At 41.4% G+C, this 20,924-nt stretch overlaps 1 protein-coding gene across 3 annotated transcripts; it reads right to left on the bottom strand.

Annotated features, from left to right (window-relative positions):
• Positions 1-138: 138 nt before the first annotated feature.
• znf143b (zinc finger protein 143b) lies at positions 139-16,074 on the bottom strand. 3 transcript variants are annotated; one of them, XM_029751679.1, is made up of 16 exons: positions 15,901-16,066; positions 10,845-10,976; positions 10,382-10,465; positions 10,053-10,148; positions 9,752-9,832; positions 9,299-9,492; positions 8,324-8,386; positions 7,942-8,058; positions 7,697-7,772; positions 7,449-7,574; positions 6,524-6,703; positions 6,108-6,335; positions 5,628-5,797; positions 5,200-5,352; positions 4,541-4,687; positions 139-441 (listed from the first exon to the last, which is right to left on the bottom strand). In XM_029751679.1, exons 2-16 carry the CDS (start codon positions 10,948-10,950, stop codon positions 358-360), a joined length of 1,905 nt encoding a protein of 634 aa, XP_029607539.1. In that variant the 5' UTR covers positions 10,951-10,976; positions 15,901-16,066; the 3' UTR covers positions 139-357. The 3 variants fall into 3 exon arrangements, with proteins under 3 accessions (XP_029607539.1, XP_029607540.1, XP_029607541.1); XM_029751680.1 differs by having other exon boundaries at positions 10,845-10,958; XM_029751681.1 differs by lacking the exons at positions 139-441; positions 4,541-4,687; positions 5,200-5,352 and adding an exon at positions 5,369-5,469 and having other exon boundaries at positions 15,901-16,074.
• Positions 16,075-20,924: the final 4,850 nt, after the last annotated feature.

Raw genomic sequence — 20,924 nt, 5'->3', positions numbered from 1 at the left:
CATTGTGTCCACAACATTTAACAAATTGTGGTAGTTGTTCTATGCATGTCTCAATAAAACTGTAAGGCAATGGGGCCAAGGGGCTCATGATGTTCGGTCTTTCTCTGTTCCCCAAACTAACTTTATGTACACAGTATATTGTGTGATCAATCATTTATTACAAAAAAAAATATGAGTTAGCTGTACATTGCAGTTGCACAATAGAAATAATCCTGTCCTCACCAATGGCTGAAGGAGCACATTAAATCCACATAGGACTCCAGTTATCAAAACATATATATACACACACACAATTATTGTATAATCTAGAAAATAGTTTAGACACGATTTCTTTTTTGCTATTAGTTAATTGTGGAGTTAATCATCCAATCCGGTGGTCTCGCCTTGCTGTATTCGCGACGCTATTCTGATGGCTTCTTCCAATGATGGTTGATCACTGAGCTAAAAAAACAACAAAAAAACACCATATGTTATTACAAATTAAAATTGTAATTTATATCTAGCACAAGTTTATTCCATTAATCTCCCCACCACTCAAACACACTACCATCTCATCAGTATTATTGCTCTTTTGTGTGATTAACAACCTTGACAGGGTGTTATACCACAGAAGGATTAGAGAGTGTTTTCATTTTCATTAGCATGACAAGAGGGCAGATCGAAGCAATCAATGGGTTAACAAGCCAGGACTTTGACTATTACAGAACCCCCTCAGGCAGAACAATGGCTTGCTTTGTTTAACACCTTGCAGCACTGAAGTGACATTAGTCCTAGGGAGCTTTGAGCTTCTGAATGATTAACTGTTATTGACTTACTGGCTACATGATTTCAGTCTAATTTCTCACAACAAATGTTTATTATTATTAACCTAACAGGTGTTTATATAAAAACAAACATTTGTGTGACAAAGTTTACTGTTGCAATTCATTTTGTTTACTACATATCAATGTTGACATTTTATTCAATGACCAAATGCCCCAAAACAGATACTGGGTGGAGCCTGGAGGGTACAAGTGGAAAGAAACACTTCGCCAGGGGGACTGGCTTCCTTCTGTACCTTGTGATAAGCTTCAGAATGTAGTAAATCATGTAAATTCTAGGTGTTTCCTGGAGTAGCAGGAAATACATGTCCCAAATGGCACTCTTTATCCCTCATATGTTGCACTACTTTTGACCAGAGCCCTGCTAAAAGAAGTGCCCTAATAGGGAATAGGGTGCCATTTGGGACACATCCTGGTAAGCAACAAGCCACTCTGTGGGATCAGCCTACGCAGTAGTGGGCCACAGGGCTAGAGGCAGCTGTCCACTGGACCTGGATTGCATAGAAACCACAGTCCACACATCATGTGACCATAGGCCTCCTTTCAGTAAGACAGTTAGGTCAACACCAGAAATGGAGTGGCCACTACAACCCTTGGCACACAGCTCCTGCTAAACCCCAATCCAACCTCACCTACCCATCAAGTTCACCTGAGCGTTTAAACAGCAAAACATAGAGGTTGGGTGGGGAGGGATTAGCCAATGGCTAATAGCTCAGGTTTAATCTTTGCCGATTACTCTTTGTTTGGTCTGAAACTCATGCGAGTATCATCGACGGCAGAAATATCAGTTCAATGTGTTCTCATCCGGCAAAACTATGGGGAACAGTCAAACAGAACACAATTTAAGATGATACTGAAGGAATAGAGCAGGCGTTGTCCCCTTTTCCACATGGAATCTCCTCATATATATATATATATATATATATATATACACACACACACACACACACACACACACTGCACAAATAAATAAAGGGAACACTTAAACAACACATCCTAGATCTGAATGAATGAAATAATCTCATTAAAAACTTTTTTCTTTACATAGTTGAATGTGCTGACAACAAAAATCACACAAAAATAATCAATGGAAATCCAATTTATCAACCCATGGAGGTCTGGATTTGGAGTCACACTCAAAATTAAAGTGGAAAATCACACTACAGGCTGATCCAACTTTGATGTAATGTCCTTAAAACAAGTCAAAATGAGGCTCAGTAGTGTGTGTGGCCTCCACGTGCCTGTATGACCTCCCTACAACGCCTGGGCATGCTCCTGATGAGGTGGCAGATGGTCTCCTGAGGGATCTCCTCCCAGACCTGGACTAAAGCATCCGCCAACTCCTGGACAGTCTGTGGTGCAACGTGGCGTTGGTGGATGGAGCGAGACATGATGTCCCAGATGTGCTCAATTGGATTCAGGTCTGGGGAACGGGCGGGCCAGTCCATAGCATCAATGCCTTCCTCTTGCAGGAACTGCTGACATAGCCACATGAGGTCTAGCATTGTCTTGCATTAGGAGGAACCCAGGGCCAACCGTACCAGCATATGGTCTCACAAGGGGTCTGAGGATCTCATCTCGGTACCTAATGGCAGTCAGGCTACCTCTAGCGAGCACATGGAGGGCTGTGTGGCCCCCCAAAGAAATGCCACCCCACACCATGACTGACCCACCGCCAAACCGGTCATGCTGGAGGATGTTGCAGGCAGCAGAACATTCTCCACGGCGTCTCCAGACTCTGTCACGTCTGTCACGTTCTCAGTGTGAACCTGCTTTCATCTGTGAAGAGCACAGGGCGCCAGTGGCGAATTTGCCAATCTTGGTGTTCTCTGGCAAATGCCAAACGTCCTGCACGGTGTTGGGCTGTAAGCACAACCCCCCCCCCTGTGGACGTCGGGCCCTCATACCACCCTCATGGAGTCTGTTTCTGACCGTTTGAGCAGACACATGCACATTTGCGGCCTGCTGGAGGTCATTTTGCAGGGCTCTGGCAGTGCTTCTCCTGCTCCTCCTTGCACAAAGGCGGAGGTAGCGGTCCTGCTGCTGGATTGTTGCCCTCCTACGGCCTCCTCCACATCTCCTGATGTACTGGCCTGTCTCCTGGTAGCGCCTCCATGCTCTGGACACTACGCTGACAGACACAGCAAACCTTCTTGCCACAGCTCGCATTGATGTGCCATCCTGGATGAGCTGCACTACCTGAGCCACTTGTGTGGGTTGTAGACTCCGTCTCATGCTACCACTAGAGTGAAAGCGCCGCCAGCATTCAAAAGTGACCAAAACGGCAGCCAGGAAGCATAGGAACTGAGAAGTGGTCTGTGATCCCCGCCTGCAGAACCACTCCTTTATTGGGGGTGTCTTGCTTATTGCCTATAATTTCCACCTGTTGTCTATCCATTTGCACAACAGCATGTGAAATTTATTGTCAATCAGTGTTACTTCCTAAGTGAACAGTTTGATTTCACAGAAGTGTGATTGACTTGGAGTTACATTGTGTTGTTTAAGTGTTCCCTTTATTTTTTTGAGCAGTGTATATAAAAAAAAAATTCAATTTCTACCTGCAACATCGGGTAATGTGAGAACCAAAGATTTGTATAACTAACCCAAGGTAACTACAGGCTGTGGTCTTCCAATGGTAGCAAATTAATAATTGTGGGTAGAGCCAAGCTAGAGAGATTCTATTGGTGAGTTCTAGCATGTACATGTATATATCCATTACGTAACACCTATTCCGAAGTCCACACAGTGCAATTACTCAATTCACACTTGCACTCAAAAAAAAGAAAAAAAAAAAGACATTTTTTTTAAAAGTTGTTCAGAAACTTTGTCAATGGGTAAAGGCCAATTAAAAAAAAAAAAGAATACTTTGTCCACTAACAGATTGTAGTTTTGGGTACAGAACACTGTATTGAGATCAAATGTTTAATGGATGAAACAATTTGCAGAATGTTAGCCAAAACCCATCTCACTCAATCTTCTCCCTTTGCCGGCCACTGGGCTTCCCCTCGTCACCATATTTGGTAGCGAGTGGAAATGCCAACCGTATGCTTCAGGTTTATACATCATGTGAAACATCTGTGATGTTACCTTCCATCTCCCAAAGCAAGTAGCTAGGTAACATGTTCACCAAGGCTGTGTTTACGCAGCCATCTGAAGAACCCAATTCAGATTATATTCTGACTGACACTCAGTTTTACATGTGACCTTTATCCGATTTGCGTATTCACACTGATGTAGCCTCTCAAACTGAGCAAAGATGCAACCCTACTTTCCTGTCACTGCTCCTTTAAATTTTGTGGTGGTTGTCATGGTAACAGCAGGTCATGTGAAATAAATAAAATATATATAAATAAATATATATAAATAAAAATATATATATATATAAGCATCCAGACTGAGGTCACATTTGAAGTATCAGAATTGTATCAGGATTGAGATTCACATACGAATGTACGTACACAGGCAGCCCAATTCTGATCTTTTTCCACTAATTGGTCTTTTGACCAATCAGATAAGCTCTTTTGCCATTAATTGGCCAAAGGTTCAGAATTGGGCTTCCTGTGTAAACGCAGCCTAAAGATCAGATTCTATGTTGTTTTTTTCCATTTACACATTGGGGAAAAGATCAGATAGGTATCAGATTTGACAATACACTAGAATTGGGGTAACTGTGTAAACGCAGCCTAACTAACATCCATAGGCTGCTCATTATGGCATACCTGTACAGCGATGTGAGTGCCATTGGAAGTAGCCAATAGGGTGACCGGGTGAGGGCTTGAAGACACCACCTGGTGCTCCTGTTCCTGGATAAAATCCACCTCCTCCACTGTCTGGAACGTGGTCATATCTGGGGTCATAATTTGCACCTGCAGAGGACAGAAATAACATTTGAAAAAAAGAGAATACAGAGTATAAAATATAGTATGCAAAAATCAAGGACACAAAGACTTTGCTCCGAAGTGGGATTGATTAGGCCTGGAAACGTTTTGTCCCTTAAGTCAAAATAAATCCTGTATTTTGTGTGTTTATTATTGTAAATATTGTAGATTACATGTAATTATGCTGTAGTATGTTTTGTTGTTGGTCACTCATGTTTTGAAAATATGAAATAATGTTTGAAATAAAAAAGAAATCCCACATGTATTGGGAGTGTGTGGAATCTTTATTTTCTTTTTGCTGAAGGTATACTTGGTTTACCAACATCTACCCAGGAAAAATCATAGGTACATATATTTCTGTCTTTTCCTAGTACATAGAATGGACATTGGCAGTAGTGCAGATGGGCAGCAACCCGGAATATAAAAAATATAAAAATAACACCCAACTTTACGTAAAAATAATAATTATAACTAAACATTCTTTAATAATTGATAGATACCTGTCCCTCTGTGCCATCCGCTGTCACCATGGTGACAGAATTATGTCCTTGTGACATCAGCTCATGGGCTGGGATGGTGATGGTGGTACCTTCTTGTGTTACCATGGTAATTGTACCACCCATCGCTTGCAAATCCGCCTCAGAGATACTGACCTGAAGTATAACAACATCAGCTCGTTTTCCAACCGTCACAACATGCACTCATCAACATACATGTACGAATGGTGTTTCTTCATTTCCTCTATAAAAAGAGCTCTTGAAGAACAGCTCCTGTTATGCAACCAGCAATGCAATATTTAAGTTTAAAGATCATTCTTTCCAGCGAAAAGACACGAAAAGCAAAGAATAATATAAAATCCATCCATATGCAAGGGAGAGAAGGTGAGCCAATAGTAGGGGAAACACTGATGTGTGACATGGATGCTTACCTGCTGCGTTGTTCCATCCTGTGTGACTAGAGACACTTGGTGCTGTTGCCCTAGAGACACTTGGTGCTGTTGCCCTAGAACCTCTGGGGTCCCCACAGACACCTGCTCCGACCCGGAGTCCTCCACCTCCACTACAGATGTGTAGGTGACCTCGGGGTCATCAATGGCATCTGAATCAGACAGGGAAAACAGGGTCAAGCTTAGAAAACCCCAGAATAAATGAATAGGGTCAGGTTTAATGTGATGACAGGTCGTCTGAGATTGAATGAGGGCCAATGAAAGTCATCTCCGTATCCAAGCAATCACTGCAATTTGTCAGTATTCAACATAATCTAAGAACTCAATGATTTCATCATTCACCATTTCTTTAGAAATATAGGTAAACTGCTATTCTGTCTGCTAGATGTCACTGCTGAGTATTGAGTGCAGTATTACTTTTCCCTCTCGTTTATGTGCACAGGCGTACACACAAACACTGACCTGTGGGTTGCTCGAAGTAGGCCTGCTGCTCCTCTTCGATGGGCTCCGTGTCGTTGTGCGCTGTGCGCTTGTGCATGGCCAGGGTGGAGATCTGTTTGTAGGTCTTCCCACAGTAGTTGCAGTTGTAGGGCTTGCAGGGCGTGTGGACCACATGGTGCTTGTACAGGCTGGAGTACTCCGTGAATCGCTTATCACACCCTGGCACGGTGCACACGTAAGGTTTCTCTCCTGGACACATGGACAGGTACAACACATTGTTATCATTGGGCAAAAAAATAACTCAGTCAAGGTATATTGTGATTGCTTCAAAAAAAAGAACATGACATTTTGGTCCAAAAAGCCTCCATCAGACAGCTCCTTCCTATGTGGCCATGTAAATAACATGTAAAGAAGAAGCCTAGTATTTTGGTACATGCCTGTATGAATCCTCATGTGGTTCTTGTAGTTGGTGGCGCTGGCGAAGGATCGCCCGCAGCTGGGCTCAGCGCAGTAGTACGGCCGCTCTCCGGTGTGCGTGCGGATGTGAACCTTGCGGATGTTGGAGGTGGTGAACGACCGTCCGCAGCCCTCAACAGGACATTTGAATGGCTTCTCTCCTGAAAACAACACAAGGCAGGACAAATGAGAGTAAGACTACGTCTCAGAATGTAAATTAGACATAATGGGGGTTCGAGAGTGAGAAACCTGAGATCTATCAATGGCCTATATTGAAAATAGCAACATGACCCCAACACAAGGCAGAGGAGACAAAGAAAACTCAATAGGTGGAAGAATAAGTGGAACCCATCCTCTTCCTTGTACCAGTGCATTTCTACCGGGAGTGTATTGTACCAGTGCATTTCTACCGGGAGTGTATTGTACCAGTGCATTTCTACCGGGAGTGTATTGTACCAGTGCATTTCTACCGGGAGTGTATTGTACCAGTGCATTTCTACCGGGAGTGTATTGTACCAGTGCATTTCTACCGGGAGTGTATTGTACCAGTGCATTTCTACCGGGAGTGTATTGTACCAGTGCATTTCTACCGGGAGTGTATTGTACCAGTGCATTTCTACCGGGAGTGTATTGTACCAGTGCATTTCTACCGGGAGTGTATTGTACCAGTGCATTTCTACCGGGAGTGTATTGTACCAGTGCATTTCTACCGGGAGTGTATTGTACCAGTGCATTTCTACCGGGAGTGTATTGTACCAGTGCATTTCTACCGGGAGTGTATTGTACCAGTGCATTTCTACCGGGAGTGTATTGTACCAGTGCATTTCTACCGGGAGTGTATTGTACCAGTGCATTTCTACCGGGAGTGTATTGTACCAGTGCATTTCTACCGGGAGTGTATTGTACCTGTGTGTGTCCGTGTGTGCTTCTGTAGGTCTCCGGATGTTTTGAAAGACTTGTGGCAGTTGATCTCCTGGCAGCGGTAAGGCTTTTCCCCGGTGTGTGTGCGCGAGTGACTCTTCAGCCCATACCCTGAAGAGGACAAAACAAGGTGCCAAACAACTTTAGTCTAGAGACAATTTAAACACAAAGAAGAAATCAGCAAGGTTGTATGACCCATGAGAAGAGTTAAAGCCCTCACAGTAGCTTGCTACCTGTAGCAAACTTCTTCCCACAGCCAATGTGGTCACATATATATGGCTTATCTCCAGTGTGGCATCTCTCGTGTACCTGTGGGAAACACAAACAAAGCTATATTACAGCAACAGTAAAAACAAACTACACACACACACAAAATACTCTAGCTTTTATTAGAAGAAGAACAAAGTATAAAACTGTCATTAGACAAAATATTTGACATAGAGAGGAGAATGGTATTGAGACAAACACAGGGCCTTGCCTTTAGATGGTGAGCAGTGGTGAAGAGCTTTCCACAGTCCTCGTGGTCACAGTGGAAGGACTTCTCCCCTACGTGTGAAACCCTTCCTGTCCTACCCTCTTGACCCTGGAGAACAATCTGAAGAGAAGAGGAAACATTAGGTCCTCATGACAAACCAGGGTCTTGTTCATTAGCCACCAAACGGAAGAGACCGTACTAAAACACAGAGGATCTACCTGGACTTCTGGAGTAAGATGCGTACCTTTTTGTTTTCCATTGCAAAATGTTTTCAAAAGTTCTTTGTTGCGTGCCAGTTTAGGGTTAAAACAAAAATGTGAAACATCTGGGTGCGAGGGTTGAAAAACCCTGCTCTAATGAACATTATCCAGCAGAGTGACAGTACCTGCATGTGGATGCCATTATCAGTCTCCTCTCGGCCGAACAGCCCACTCTCTAAATTCTCCACCTAGCGAACAAGCAAATTAAATGCATCATCATATAGTGCTTCTGAATGAGACTCTCTTCACAGCAATACTGCAGCCCATAACCTTGAGTCCTCAAACTCTACTCTGGACCTCAAAGCCAGTTCCACTGCATACTTTCATTGTTCCCCTCTAATAAGGGACTGACTTAGACCTGGGACACAAGGTACGTGCAATTAAGTATCAGGTAGAAACAGAAAACCAGCAGACTCTGGACCTCGTAGGGTTAATTATCAGGTAGAAACAGAAAACCAGCAGACTCCGGACCTCGTAGGGTTAATTATCAGGTAGAAACAGAAAACCAGCAGACTCTGGACCTCGTAGGGTTAATTATCAGGTAGAAACAGAAAACCAGCAGACTCTGGACCTCGTAGGGTTAATTATCAGGTAGAAACAGAAAACCAGCAGACTCCGGACCTCGTAGGGTTAATTATCAGGTAGAAACAGAAAACCAGCAGACTCTGGACCTCGTAGGGTTAATTATCAGGTAGAAACAGAAAACCAGCAGACTCTGGACCTCGTAGGGTTAATTATCAGGTAGAAACAGAAAACCAGCAGACTCCGGACCTCGTAGGGTTAATTATCAGGTAGAAACAGAAAACCAGCAGACTCCGGACCTCGTAGGGTTAATTATCAGGTAGAAACAGAAAACCAGCAGACTCCGGACCTCGTAGGGTAACAGTTGGGTACCCCTGCCCTATAGTAACATGGAACATTCTCCACTCCAACCCAGCTTTAAAGTCTCCAGAAATAAGGCAAGGAACCAAATACTTTGTCAACCCAGTCTTTTCATGACCATGTTGCAAAGCAAATCAGAGGTGACATGTTTAGTGTCCATGTCTATATGAATAAATCTATACTTCCCTCTATGGCTCTGGGTTTAGATTTCACACTACCTTGGTGGTGTACTGCTCCAGCACACTGATGGTCTCAGGGTCTATGCCCCCATCTGTCTGCAGGTTGGAGATGGTGCCGTCGGCCTGAATGGCCAGGATGGTGTTGGACTGGGGCATGTGCACCGTGTGATGGATGTACGCCGTGCTGCCGTCCTCCAACTGCACCGCCTGCAAACTACTCTGTTCATATGTCTCTGAGGAGGTATCAGAAGAAAGGTCAACCGTGACCAATGTGATGACCAATGTGACCCCTAGTCACTACTCCCCTACGTATTCATGTACAGCCGAGATTGAATTTGAGGCAAAAAATATCACATGGCCTAACAAAGAGAAAGGTGGCACTTCTATCCTATTGCTAATGATAAATAATTATACCTAAACCTAATGCCAATCCAAGAGAAGAAAGAGAGACCAGACAGAATCTGGCCTACATCCTTGATGAACAACATTTACCTTTGGGTGCATGAATGTAGGCTGTTGTTCCATCTTCTAGCTGGACAGCCTGTCCATCTTCAAGTTGCAAACTGTCTCCTCCTACAATATAAACATGCAATACACATGGTAGTCTCTAGAAATGCATTATACACAAACGTCTGTCACCGAAACAAAAAAACAGATGTTATCCAGGTTATACCTGAGAAGCACAGGTCAAAATCAAATGCTTCGTAAACAGGTGTAGACTAACAGTGAAATTGTTACTCATGGGCCCTTCCCAACAATGCAGAGTTGTAAGAGTCTGGTTCATATCCTTTACCTGATTTTGGCATGGACATATGCTGGACGTATGCAGCAGACCCATCCTCCAGTTGGATGACCTGTCCGTCCATTAGCTGTCCATCTGAAAAGGAAACTACTCCTCTCAATTAGACTGAACTCTAATCAGAGCTGTCACTGAGCCACAACATACTTGTCTCAGAAGCCCCTGCTAAGCACAGCTCTAGGATTAGCTTACCCCCTTCCCTTATCTTTACCATAGAGGATAAGACCTTGTATTTTTACATAGAGAAAACTTGAGGCAAATTTGGACATTTTTTGCTTTTCTCTCACCTCTGATAATGACATGAGAGAGTGATGCACGCTTACCTTTGGGGTCATGCTGTATGTATGCTGTGGAGCCGTCGGCAAGGGTTACCGCCTGTAGACTCACTGTGTCCATATGATCGCCGTCTATATAGGATCATAACAGTCAGTATCAACGTACTCAACTAAGAGCTGGTCGAGACACGATAATAATTAGGGTGCTGCCCTTTTTCTACTAGGCAGTATGTTACTTTAATTAGGTCCCACGTTGAGTTCTAAAACCCATCTACATATGTTGATATAGTGTAATTACAGTGTTGAGACATGTAGTAGTTATACTGTGGTACTATGAAAGCTATTTGCCTAACCCAGTCTTGGGATATAAACAAAGTACCAAGCTTGCTGTAGTATTTTACTCTGACCTGTAATACATACATCTAATTCTATTCTCTGACCACTTCCCATTAGTAATTGGTTTGACCTTTTGACCTCCCCTGTGTTGGGTTAGGACCCCAAGGGAGCTCACCTGCCACGGTCACTGCCTCGGCCAGACAGAGGGTCACCTGCTGGCCGTCTGCATCCTGGAACTCTGCCATCCCCTGGGAGTCACGGTTTATCTGGGCCAAGAGCATGTCTCAACCTACTCAAACAAACAGGACTAAAAATTTAAAAAAAATCATGATTCAGTATGTTGTCGCTGGTTCTGAATTTAGAGAAGTGAATTTGAAAACTTAAATCTGAGAAGTTGAATACATGAAACTTTGGTCAATTTGAAATTATAAACTTGATACACAGACAAAAAACGTAAATATCTACCATGTTGAAACAGAATATATAAATATTGAATTTTCAATTAAAATGAATTTAAAACAATGCAACGCTCAATTCAGTTTCAAATCATGAAATACAAGTTTTATTTAATAATGAAATTATTTAATTTGTGCATAAAAAAAAGGGGGCCTCACAATCACGTCACTTATTTTTTTGCATTCAAATTGCCGTATTTAAAAATGTAATTGCCTGCCCATACCATAACCCCAACATGGAGCACTACGTCAGCAAACCACTCGCACACACGACGCCATACATGTGGTCTGCGGTTGTGAGGCCGGTTAGACGTACTTACAAATTCTCTAAAATGACATTGCAGGCGGCTTAAGGTAGAGAAATGAAAAATGTTTTATTTGATACATTAGGATCCCCATTAGCCGACTCCAATGGCAACAGTCTTACTGGGGTACGACAACAAAAAAAATACATTACAAACAAAAAGACTTCACAATTTACATACTTTGAAAAACATGAACATGTAGTGTGTGTATGCATCTATCAGTTACACATACATGTCAGTACATAGACACAACAAGTAGATCACATGGGGGAAAGGCATTGTGCTGTGAGGAGTTGCTTTATTTGTTTTTTGAAACCAGGTTTCCTGTTCCCTTGCACTATATAAGATGGGAGTTTCATGCACTAATGGCTCTGTATAATACTTACTGTATGTTTCCTTGAATTTGTTCTGGACCTGGGGACTGTGAAAAGACCCCTGGTGGCATGTCTGGTGGGGTGTGTATGTCAGTGGTGTGTGTAAGTTGACTATGCAAACAATTTGGAATTTCCAGCACATTAATGTTTCTTATAAAACGAGAGGTGACACAGTCTTTCCTCAACTCTTACCCAAGAGAGACTGGCATGCATAGTATTAATATTAGCTCTCCAATTACAATGAAGAGCAAGACATGTGGCTCTGTTCTAGGCCAGCTGCAGTTTAACTAGGTCTTTCTTCGCAACACATGACCATATGACTTGACAATAAAGATACAAATAAAGCCTGCAGGACTTGCATTGTGGAGTGTGGTGTCAAAAAAGCAGAGCCTCTCCCCGTCTTTATAACCATTGAATCTATATGTTTTGACAATGACAGTTTACAATCTAAGGTAACGGCAAGTCATTTAGTCTCCTCAACGTGTTCAACAGCCACACCATTCATTATCAGATTCAGCTAAGATCTAGAACTTAAGGAATAACTTGTACCAAAAACAATGCTCTTAGTAGAGATGTTCAAGACTAGTGTATTATTAGCACTAAGATTCAATTATCTGGCAACAGTTCTGGTGGACATTCCTGCAGACATCCGTGGCATTGTGTTGTGAGAAAACTGCACATTTTAGAGAGTGGCCTTTTGTTCCCAGCACAAGATGCACATGTGTGTAATTATCATGTTTCATCAGCTTCTTGATTTTCCACACCTGTCTGGTGGATGGATCATCTTGGCAAAGGAGAAATCCTCACTAACAGGGATATAAACAAATTTGTGCACAGAATGAGAGATAAGCTTTTTGTGCATATGTAAAATTCTGGGACCTTTTATTTCAGCTACTGAAACATGGGACCAACACTTTACATGTTGCGTTTATATTTTTGTTCAGCGTACTATGTGCTAGATGCCTTGCTTAAGATTGATGTTTAAAAAAAATCCACTGTGGCTGATATGCTGGATCCATTTTTGCTGCAGCTCTCTGCCACCCCGATTGATGAATCATTAACCCATATTTTCAACCTGACGATTATATCTGGTACTATCCCCAAGGTTTAGAAGGCGGCCCATGTACTCCACCTTCACAAAGGTGGTGACCCTTGTGACCTAAATAATTATTAAATTGCCCTGCTCTTAAAATGTTCTTGCTTAGCTAAAATATTTAAATCCTTGATTAATTCTCAGCTAAGATCTTTCCTATCTTGAAATGTAAATCAGTCTGCATCCCTAGTTATGGGGCAGCAGGTAGCCTAGTGGTTAAAGCGTTGGACTAGTAACCGAAAGGTTGCAAGATCAAATCTGTCATTCTGCCCCTGAACAAGGCAGTTAAGCCACTGTTCCTAGGCTGTCATTAAAAATAAGAATTTGTTCTTAACTGACTTGCCTAGTTAAATAAAGGTAAAATAAAAAAATTATGTGGTTAATTGTATGGAAAAAAGACAACATTGACAAGTCCATGAAGAGGGCAGCACAAAGGCTTTTGATACGGTTGATCGCAAATTCAAAGGCAGTCCTAAAATTGGCCTAGACCAGGCTGCATGTAAATGGTTTAACAATTACTTGACAGATACACAATGAGGTCTATCGATGGTGTTAAATCAGGTTTCCTGGATATTACAAAAGGTGTCACGCTGGTGTCAATTCTGGGTCCTGTACTTTTTACTGCTTAAATGAACAATATCCACTTGTCTGTAAAAAATAAAAAATAACCTGCACTTGTATGCCGATGATACTGTTGTGTATGCTATTGCCCCCACAGGTGACCAGGCTCTATAGTCTGCCCTCATTGTACTACAGAAAAACTTTATAGACCTGAACATAGTACTGAATGCAGGTAAAACTAAGTATATGTTGTTCTCTAGAGCACATAAAAATAACTGATGATGATTTAAGCTTATGTACTTTGGATGGTGTCCATATTGATTGTGTCCCTGCTTAGAAATATCTGGACATCCGGATAGATGAAATGCTGTCTTTTAAAAATAATATTGATGAGTTAGTTAAGAAGCTGAGAATAAAAATGGGCTTCTTCTATAGAAATAGGTCCTGCCTCTCGCTAAATATTAGAAAGCAGATTATTCAGTCAACGTTCCTATCGGTCCTAGACTGTGAATGTGTTTGTTTTTTATGACAGTGTTTTTCTTTCGGCTTGCACTTTGTATTTACATCGATGTGTGTATTTTCTGCTATTCAGGGCTCATCTGTAAAAGAGACCTTGGTCAAATCTGTAAAAGAGACCTTAGTTACAGTATGACTCCCTGTTAAAATAAAAAGGTTAAATAAAATACAAAAAATATCTGGGGCGAAAAGATGTAGCAACAGCCATTGAAACTGTATACACAAAACATGACGATGCCTTTAAATTATGTAGGCAACGCCACGCACATTTAGGTTACATTCCGAACAGTCCCTTTACAAGTCAGAATGTTGCATACACTTCATTTGAACTTTCTCTGCCAATTATCCATGTTGTTGGTCTTTCACTTGGTTGACATTTTAGACAAAACATCCCCAGGAAAGTGTTATTTACCCAACTTCAAAACGCTGGTCTCGGTGTGTGGCAATAAAGATGTGTTTGCTTGTGACCAAAGGCGTGTGCACAAGATGGAAGAACATGCACACGACACATGCATGTAAGCAAAATCTGCAGCTGTTTACATGGTTTTGCACATGTACCAGGTGATATCAAGTTCAACGGCAGTATCGGTGTTATGATACTGATATTTTCTAACCACAGATGGAACTTTAGTTTCTACCGTTGTAGTTAGATGGAGTAGGCCTACCGCTCTATCTAGTGGTCTTATCAGGGACAACAGTTGTTGAAAACTGTAGCATGGTAGCTAAGCCTAACCCTTTTCCTAACTAACACACTATGCTAATTTAATTCACCTAACCTACTGCGTTAGTTCTCCTAACCTGCCAAGTTAATTATTTTAACCTGTTATGTAAACAACCCCTCTCTGGCAATAAATGATCAGTATCCTGAGGGGCGCAGCGGTCTAAGGCACTGTATCTCAGTGCAAGAGGTGTCACTACATTCCCTGGTTCGAATCTAGGCTGTATCACATCCAGCCGCGATTGGGCGGCACAAAATTGGCCCAGCCTCGTCATTGTAAATCAGAATTTGCTCTTCACTGACTTACCTAGTTAAATAAAGGTTCAATGTAAAAAATAATAAAACAATACACCAGTGATCTAAAAAGTCAGGTAAGCAATAAGTCACTGTGGATGTGTCTCAAAGACCAACCACACATACAACCTGCAACTGAGTAAGTGCAAATGTTATTTTATTCAGCATTCTGGCTTGTAAAGAAAACGTAGACGACTTTGAATTGCTATGTATATTAAGTATTGGTATACAAGTTTGATTTATTAGGCAACATACACTAACTTTATTTGGTAAGATGACTTGCAAGCTAGAGACAGACGCGTTGTTACAAATGTTGCAACTTCTAAACTGGCATGTGCCAGAGCAGGACAGCTAGGAAAGTTTTTCCCAACCAGTACCTAGGACCACTGAGGGTGTTTGGCCTATCCTCAGCGGGTACTTCGACATGAATCCATAGGCTTACTGGTAAAATGCACGAGGGAATACTCCGGGCAGAGAAAAATTAAGTTGGTGGTACAGTAAACGAAAAACGTTGGGAACAACTGAGTTAGAAGACTGCACACGAGTTAATGATACATAAAGCTAATCTGTGTTAACACAAACCGCAATTCCTCAAGTGATAGCCTAGCCTAAATATGTTGAATTGGAGTTTCCCCAATAGGCTACATTAACTAATGTTACACAGCCAGCAGTGTAGCCTAACAATAATTCGTCGTTTCATAGCAAGTGGGTTGCACACGTAGCTGATAACGCACTTAGGCAACAAGACAATCTATTGGCTAGCTAATTAATGTTAAGAATGATTGTTCTTTGACATTCAATTTTATTGTAAAGCAGGTTTCTCCCGTCCCTCATTTACAGTCCCTGTTGTAGTTCTTCTCAGAGATGGCTGTGGGAATAATGCACACTGGGTAAAAAACCAATTTATATACTAACCTCCGCAATTTTCCAACAATCCCTCCGTTCGACCACCATGCATCAGTGCAGGAAACGTTATGAGAGCATTTGCACCCGGGAACATGTATGAAGAAAAGCCGTCGCAACGAAGACCAACCCCAACTGAATTACCACCATTCTATTGGTTGTCTACAACTTAATGATGGTCTTCCCATTGGCCACATACCAGCTAAACGTCACAATTTCAGGTAATATTTTCACTATACACGTTCATGGGCCCCTAGCAGGCGCCATTATGTGTATTGTTTGTGGCGTTTGACTATAAATGTTATTTTTTAACGTTAGAAAACGGTTGACGCTTTGCATTTTACGTAACATGTAACTAGATCGTTCTGAGCCCTTCTAATTTCTGTCTTATGTCATACAGCTGAGATCAAATTTGTCTGTAAATGTTCCATGTAAACAACATTTACTGAGAAATGTCGGGCATCCATGTTGAAAACAAGGTTGTGTGGGAAAAAAATGGGGGTATGTGGGCAATGCAGTGAACTGAGCTCATGATGGCTGAGTATTGATGCAGACATAACGTGACCTTTATGCAAGCTTATTGTATATCTGACTTAATGAAGTAGAATTACCCTACGAAAGGTAACGTATAAATTGGATATATAAGGGCTCACACTCATTTGTAATTTATATAGTCTATTTTTAGGCCATGGCTACAGAAACTGAGTTTTCGCCCATACCTCCTCCACCTCTAAGGAAATTAAAATGTTACTTATTTTTTGGGGTGTGAATTATCACAGATAAAGTTTCTTTATTTTTTTTGTGTGGGGTCTTATTACACTATAGACAAGTTACATTATAACAAATATTGTAGAAACTTCTTTGATGCGGCAGGTAGCCTAGTGTTAGAGTGTTGTGCCAGTAACTGAAAGGTTGCTAGGTCGAATCCCTGACCTGACAAAGTCAAAATCTGTTGTTCTGCCCCTGAACAAGGCAGTTAACCCACTGTTCCTAGGCCATCATTGTAAATAAGAATTTGTTCTTAACTGGACTTGCCTAGTTAAATAAAAGGTTATATAATATTGTAAATCAATTAGAAAAAAATATACATTTTGAAATTGTATTTTTCCTTAAAGCTAATGATCCGGATCATTTTCTACGCATGCGTTTTATCTAACATAGCTGCTGCTAAGTGTCAGTATATCCATAATCTTTGCTAACGCTGAGCTAACCAACGTTTTTTTTCGGTTATTAAACAACTAATTGACCAATTACTTGAATTCCATTTAGGTCAGGGTTTTTTTTTATGAGCCCAACCTGTGGTTTCTTTAGAGAGAAATCAGATCATTCACGAGAGAAATGAAGTCAAGTTTTAATCCCGCAGGTGAAGATGTGGACCTGACAGGACAATGGAATATTTTCCATGTTTTGTCAATTTAACAATGAACATTTTTGGCTAAGGGAATTTCCATTATTAAAAAGCTCTAATCATTCTGAACCATGATGATGTCGTCTATGTCTATGGCCTTATTTCTGAACAGCTGAAATAAAAACCCTGCATCTATTTGAACAAACATTCCAAAACAAACAGTGCATTTGAAAAGTATACAGACCTGTTGACTTTTTCCATATTTTGTTATGTTACAGCCTTATTCTAAAATGGATTAAATTGTTTCCCCCCCTCAAATCTACACACAATACCCCATAATGACAAAGCAAAAACTGAAATATCACATTTACATAAGTATTCAGACCGTTTACTCAGTACTTTGTTGAAGCACCTTTGGCAGCGATTACAGCCTTGAGTCTTCTTGGGTATGACACTACAAGCTTGGCACACCTGTATTTAGGGAGTTTCACCCATTCTTCTCTGCAAATCCTCTCAAGCTCTGTCAGGTTGGATGGGAAGCGTCGCTGCACAGCTATTTTCAGGTCTCCAGAGATCGGGTTCAAGTCCCGGCTCTGGCTGGGCCACTCAAGGACATTCAGAGACTTGTCCCGAAGCCACTCCTGCGTTGTCTTGGCTGTGTGCTTAGGGTCATTGTCCTGTTGGAAGGTGAACCTTTGCCCCAGTCTGAGGTCCTTAGCGCTCTGGAGCAGGTTTTCATCAATGATCTATCTGTACTTTGCTCTGTTCATCTTTCCCTCGAGCCTGACTAGTCTCCCAGTCCCTGCTGCTGAAAAACATCCCCATACAGAGGTGGGCAACTCCAGTCCTCGAGCGCCTGATTGGCATCACACTTTCACTCCATCCCTAGCAAACACAGCTAGTTAATCAAATGACATTCTAAACTGAAGATCATGATTAGGTAATTAGAGTCTGGTGTGTTAGCCAAACTCTGATACCAATCCGGCCCTCGAGGACTGGAATTGCAAACCCCTGCATAGCATGATGCTGCCACCACCATGCTTCACCATACAGATGGTGCCAGGTTTCTTCCAGACGTGAAGCTTGGCATTAAGGTCAAAGAGTTCAATCTTGGTTTCATCAGACCAGAGAATCTTGTTTCTCATGGTCTGAAAGTCCTTTAGGTGCCTTTTGGCAAACTCCAAGCGGGCTGTCATGTGCCTTTTACTGAGGAGTGGCTTCCGTCTGGCCACTCTACCATAAAGGCCTGATTTGTGGAGTGCTGCAGAGATGGTTGTCCTTCTGGAAGGTTCTCCCATCTCCACAGAGGAACTCTGGAGCTCTGTCAATGACCATTGGGTTCTTGGTCACCTCCCTGACCAAGGCCCTTCTCCCACGATTGCTCAGTTTGGCCAGGCGGACAGCTCTAGGAAGAGTCTTGGTGGTTCCCAACTTTTTCTATTTAAGAATGATGGAGGCCACTGTGTTCTTGGGGACGTTCAATGCTGCATACATTTTTTGGTACCCTTCCCCAGATCTGTGCTGACACAATCCTGTCTCGGTGCTTTACGGACAATTGCTTTGACCTCATGGCTTGGCTTTTGCTCTGACATGCACTGTCAACTGTGGGACCTTATATAGACAGGTGTATGCCTTTCCAAATCATGTCCAATCAATTGAATTTACCACAGGTGGACACCAATCAAGTTGTAGAAACATCTCAAGGATGATCAATGTAAACAATATGCACCTGAGCTCAATTTCGGGTCTCATAGCAAAGGTTCTGAATACTTATGTAAATAAGGTATTTCTGTTTTTAATTTTTTTATACATTTGCTAACATTTCTACAAACCTGTTTTTTCACTTTGTCATTATGGTGTACTGTGTGTAGATTGATGAGGATTTTTTTATTTATTTAATCCATTTTAGAATAAGGCTGTAATGTACATTTTTTTTTGGGGGGGGGAGTCAAGGGTTCTAAATACTTTCTGAATGCACTGTATTTGCAAATACATGTATTTTAATAAAATAAATGTAAAAAATACAAGTATTTTATCATACAAAAAATAATTGTTTTGTCATTTTTGCCCATTCCTGTGTGTTCCTCCGTTTCCTGATTGAGTATAGTAACAGTTGAATTTGCATACACGTAGGCTACAGTAAGTGTGAAGGCCTATGTGTGTGAAAGAGAACAAATGCATGTGTTGTACTTGCGTCTACACTCTTAAAAATAAAGGTGCAAGTTGGAACCTAATAAGGTTCTTGAGAGCGATAGCAGAGGGGAACCATTTTAAGAGTCTCTGAAGAACCATAAAAAAAAATCCCAAACTAGAAACATTTTGGCCCTCCAGGACCGGAATTCAATTGCCCTATTTGCATATTTCCCAGGGTGCCTTTCGAGTGAATTTTAGAATTGCCAGAACCACCCATGTTTGCTGGTTGTTGCATTCTTTCATTTTCAGTCCTGTGATCTTCACCAAATGAGATCATAAGTGAATATGTTGTCATTCAAATTAAATTATTGAAGACAATACAATACATTTTTCATAAGGCCTTATTTTGAGGGCCTAGTTTTACCCTAATACAGTGACCTGAAACTCATGGTTTACAGACCACATCGGGCCTGCACGTCACATTATGCTGCATTGTAAAGTAATTAGGGTTGTGACAATACCAGTATCGCAATATATATATTCAAAAAAAGAATGAAAACACGAAGCAGACCTAACTCTTTGGTCGATTCCCACGGGGGACAAGTACAGAAAAAAAGTATGTAAATGTATGCACTCACTACTGTAAGTCGCTTTGGATAAGAGCGTCTGCTAAAATGTAAAAAAAAATAATTGTAGCAGCCGTACCACATTATGGAGAGGAGGTTGCTGGAAGCCAACCTGTTGCGAGGCCGGCTGAACAATCGAGGAGTGAAACTTACTAACAATGGCGTCGTGCTGAGACGTGGTCTTTATCTCCACTCACAGGAGGACCTTATACACAAAGATTTTTATAATTAACCCGTACTTTATGTACAAAACATTATGAACACCTGCTCTTTCCATGACATAAATTGACCAGGTGAAAGATATGATCCCTTATTGAAGTCACTTGTTAAATCCACTTCAATCAGTGTAGATGAAGGGGAGGAGACAGTTTAACCTCTACAGGGTCGTCCCACCCCACGGTACAGTTGTGCTAACGTAGGCTAATGTGATAAGCATGAGGTTGTAAGTAACAAAAACATTTCCTGGGACATATACATATCTGATATGGGCAGAAAGCTTACATTCGTATTAATCTAACTGCACTGTCCAATTTACAGTAGCTATTACAGTGAAAGAATACCATGCTATTGTTTGAGGAGAGTGCACAATTATGAACTTAAAAATGTATTAATAAACCAATTAGGAACATTCTGGCAGTCTTGATATAACATTTTGGACAGATGTGCAATGGTTCATTGGATCAGTCTAAAACTTTACACATACACTGCTGCCAAAATCTAAATTGCACCTGGGCTGGAATAATACATTATGGCCTTTCTCTTGCATTTCAAAGATGATGGTAAAAAAAAAAAGAAACATGTTTTTTTTCTTTGTATTATCTTTTACCAGATCTAATGTGTTATATTCTCCTACATGAATTTAACATTTCCACAAACTTCAAAGTGTTTTCTTACAAATGGTATCAAGAATATGCATATCCTTCCTTCAG

Source organism: Salmo trutta, chromosome 4 (genome assembly GCF_901001165.1).
Source record: "Salmo trutta chromosome 4, fSalTru1.1, whole genome shotgun sequence".
Lineage (NCBI taxonomy): Eukaryota > Metazoa > Chordata > Actinopteri > Salmoniformes > Salmonidae > Salmo > Salmo trutta.
The sequence above is the reverse complement of the archived record's forward strand: the minus strand, read 5'-3'. Positions and strand labels throughout refer to the sequence as shown.

Excerpts from the sequence above, each read along its gene's own strand:
- znf143b (XM_029751679.1), bottom strand. The coding sequence starts at position 10,950 with ATGCTCTTGGCCCAGATAAACCGTGACTCCCAGGGGATGGCAGAGTTC. Across the intron at positions 8,387-9,298 it reads TGGAGCAGTACACCACCAAG|GTGGAGAATTTAGAGAGTGG; the intron begins GTAGTGTGAAAT and ends CTTGTTCGCTAG. Across the intron at positions 7,575-7,696 it reads TGGGAAGAAGTTTGCTACAG|GGTATGGGCTGAAGAGTCAC; the intron begins GTAGCAAGCTAC and ends TGTCCTCTTCAG.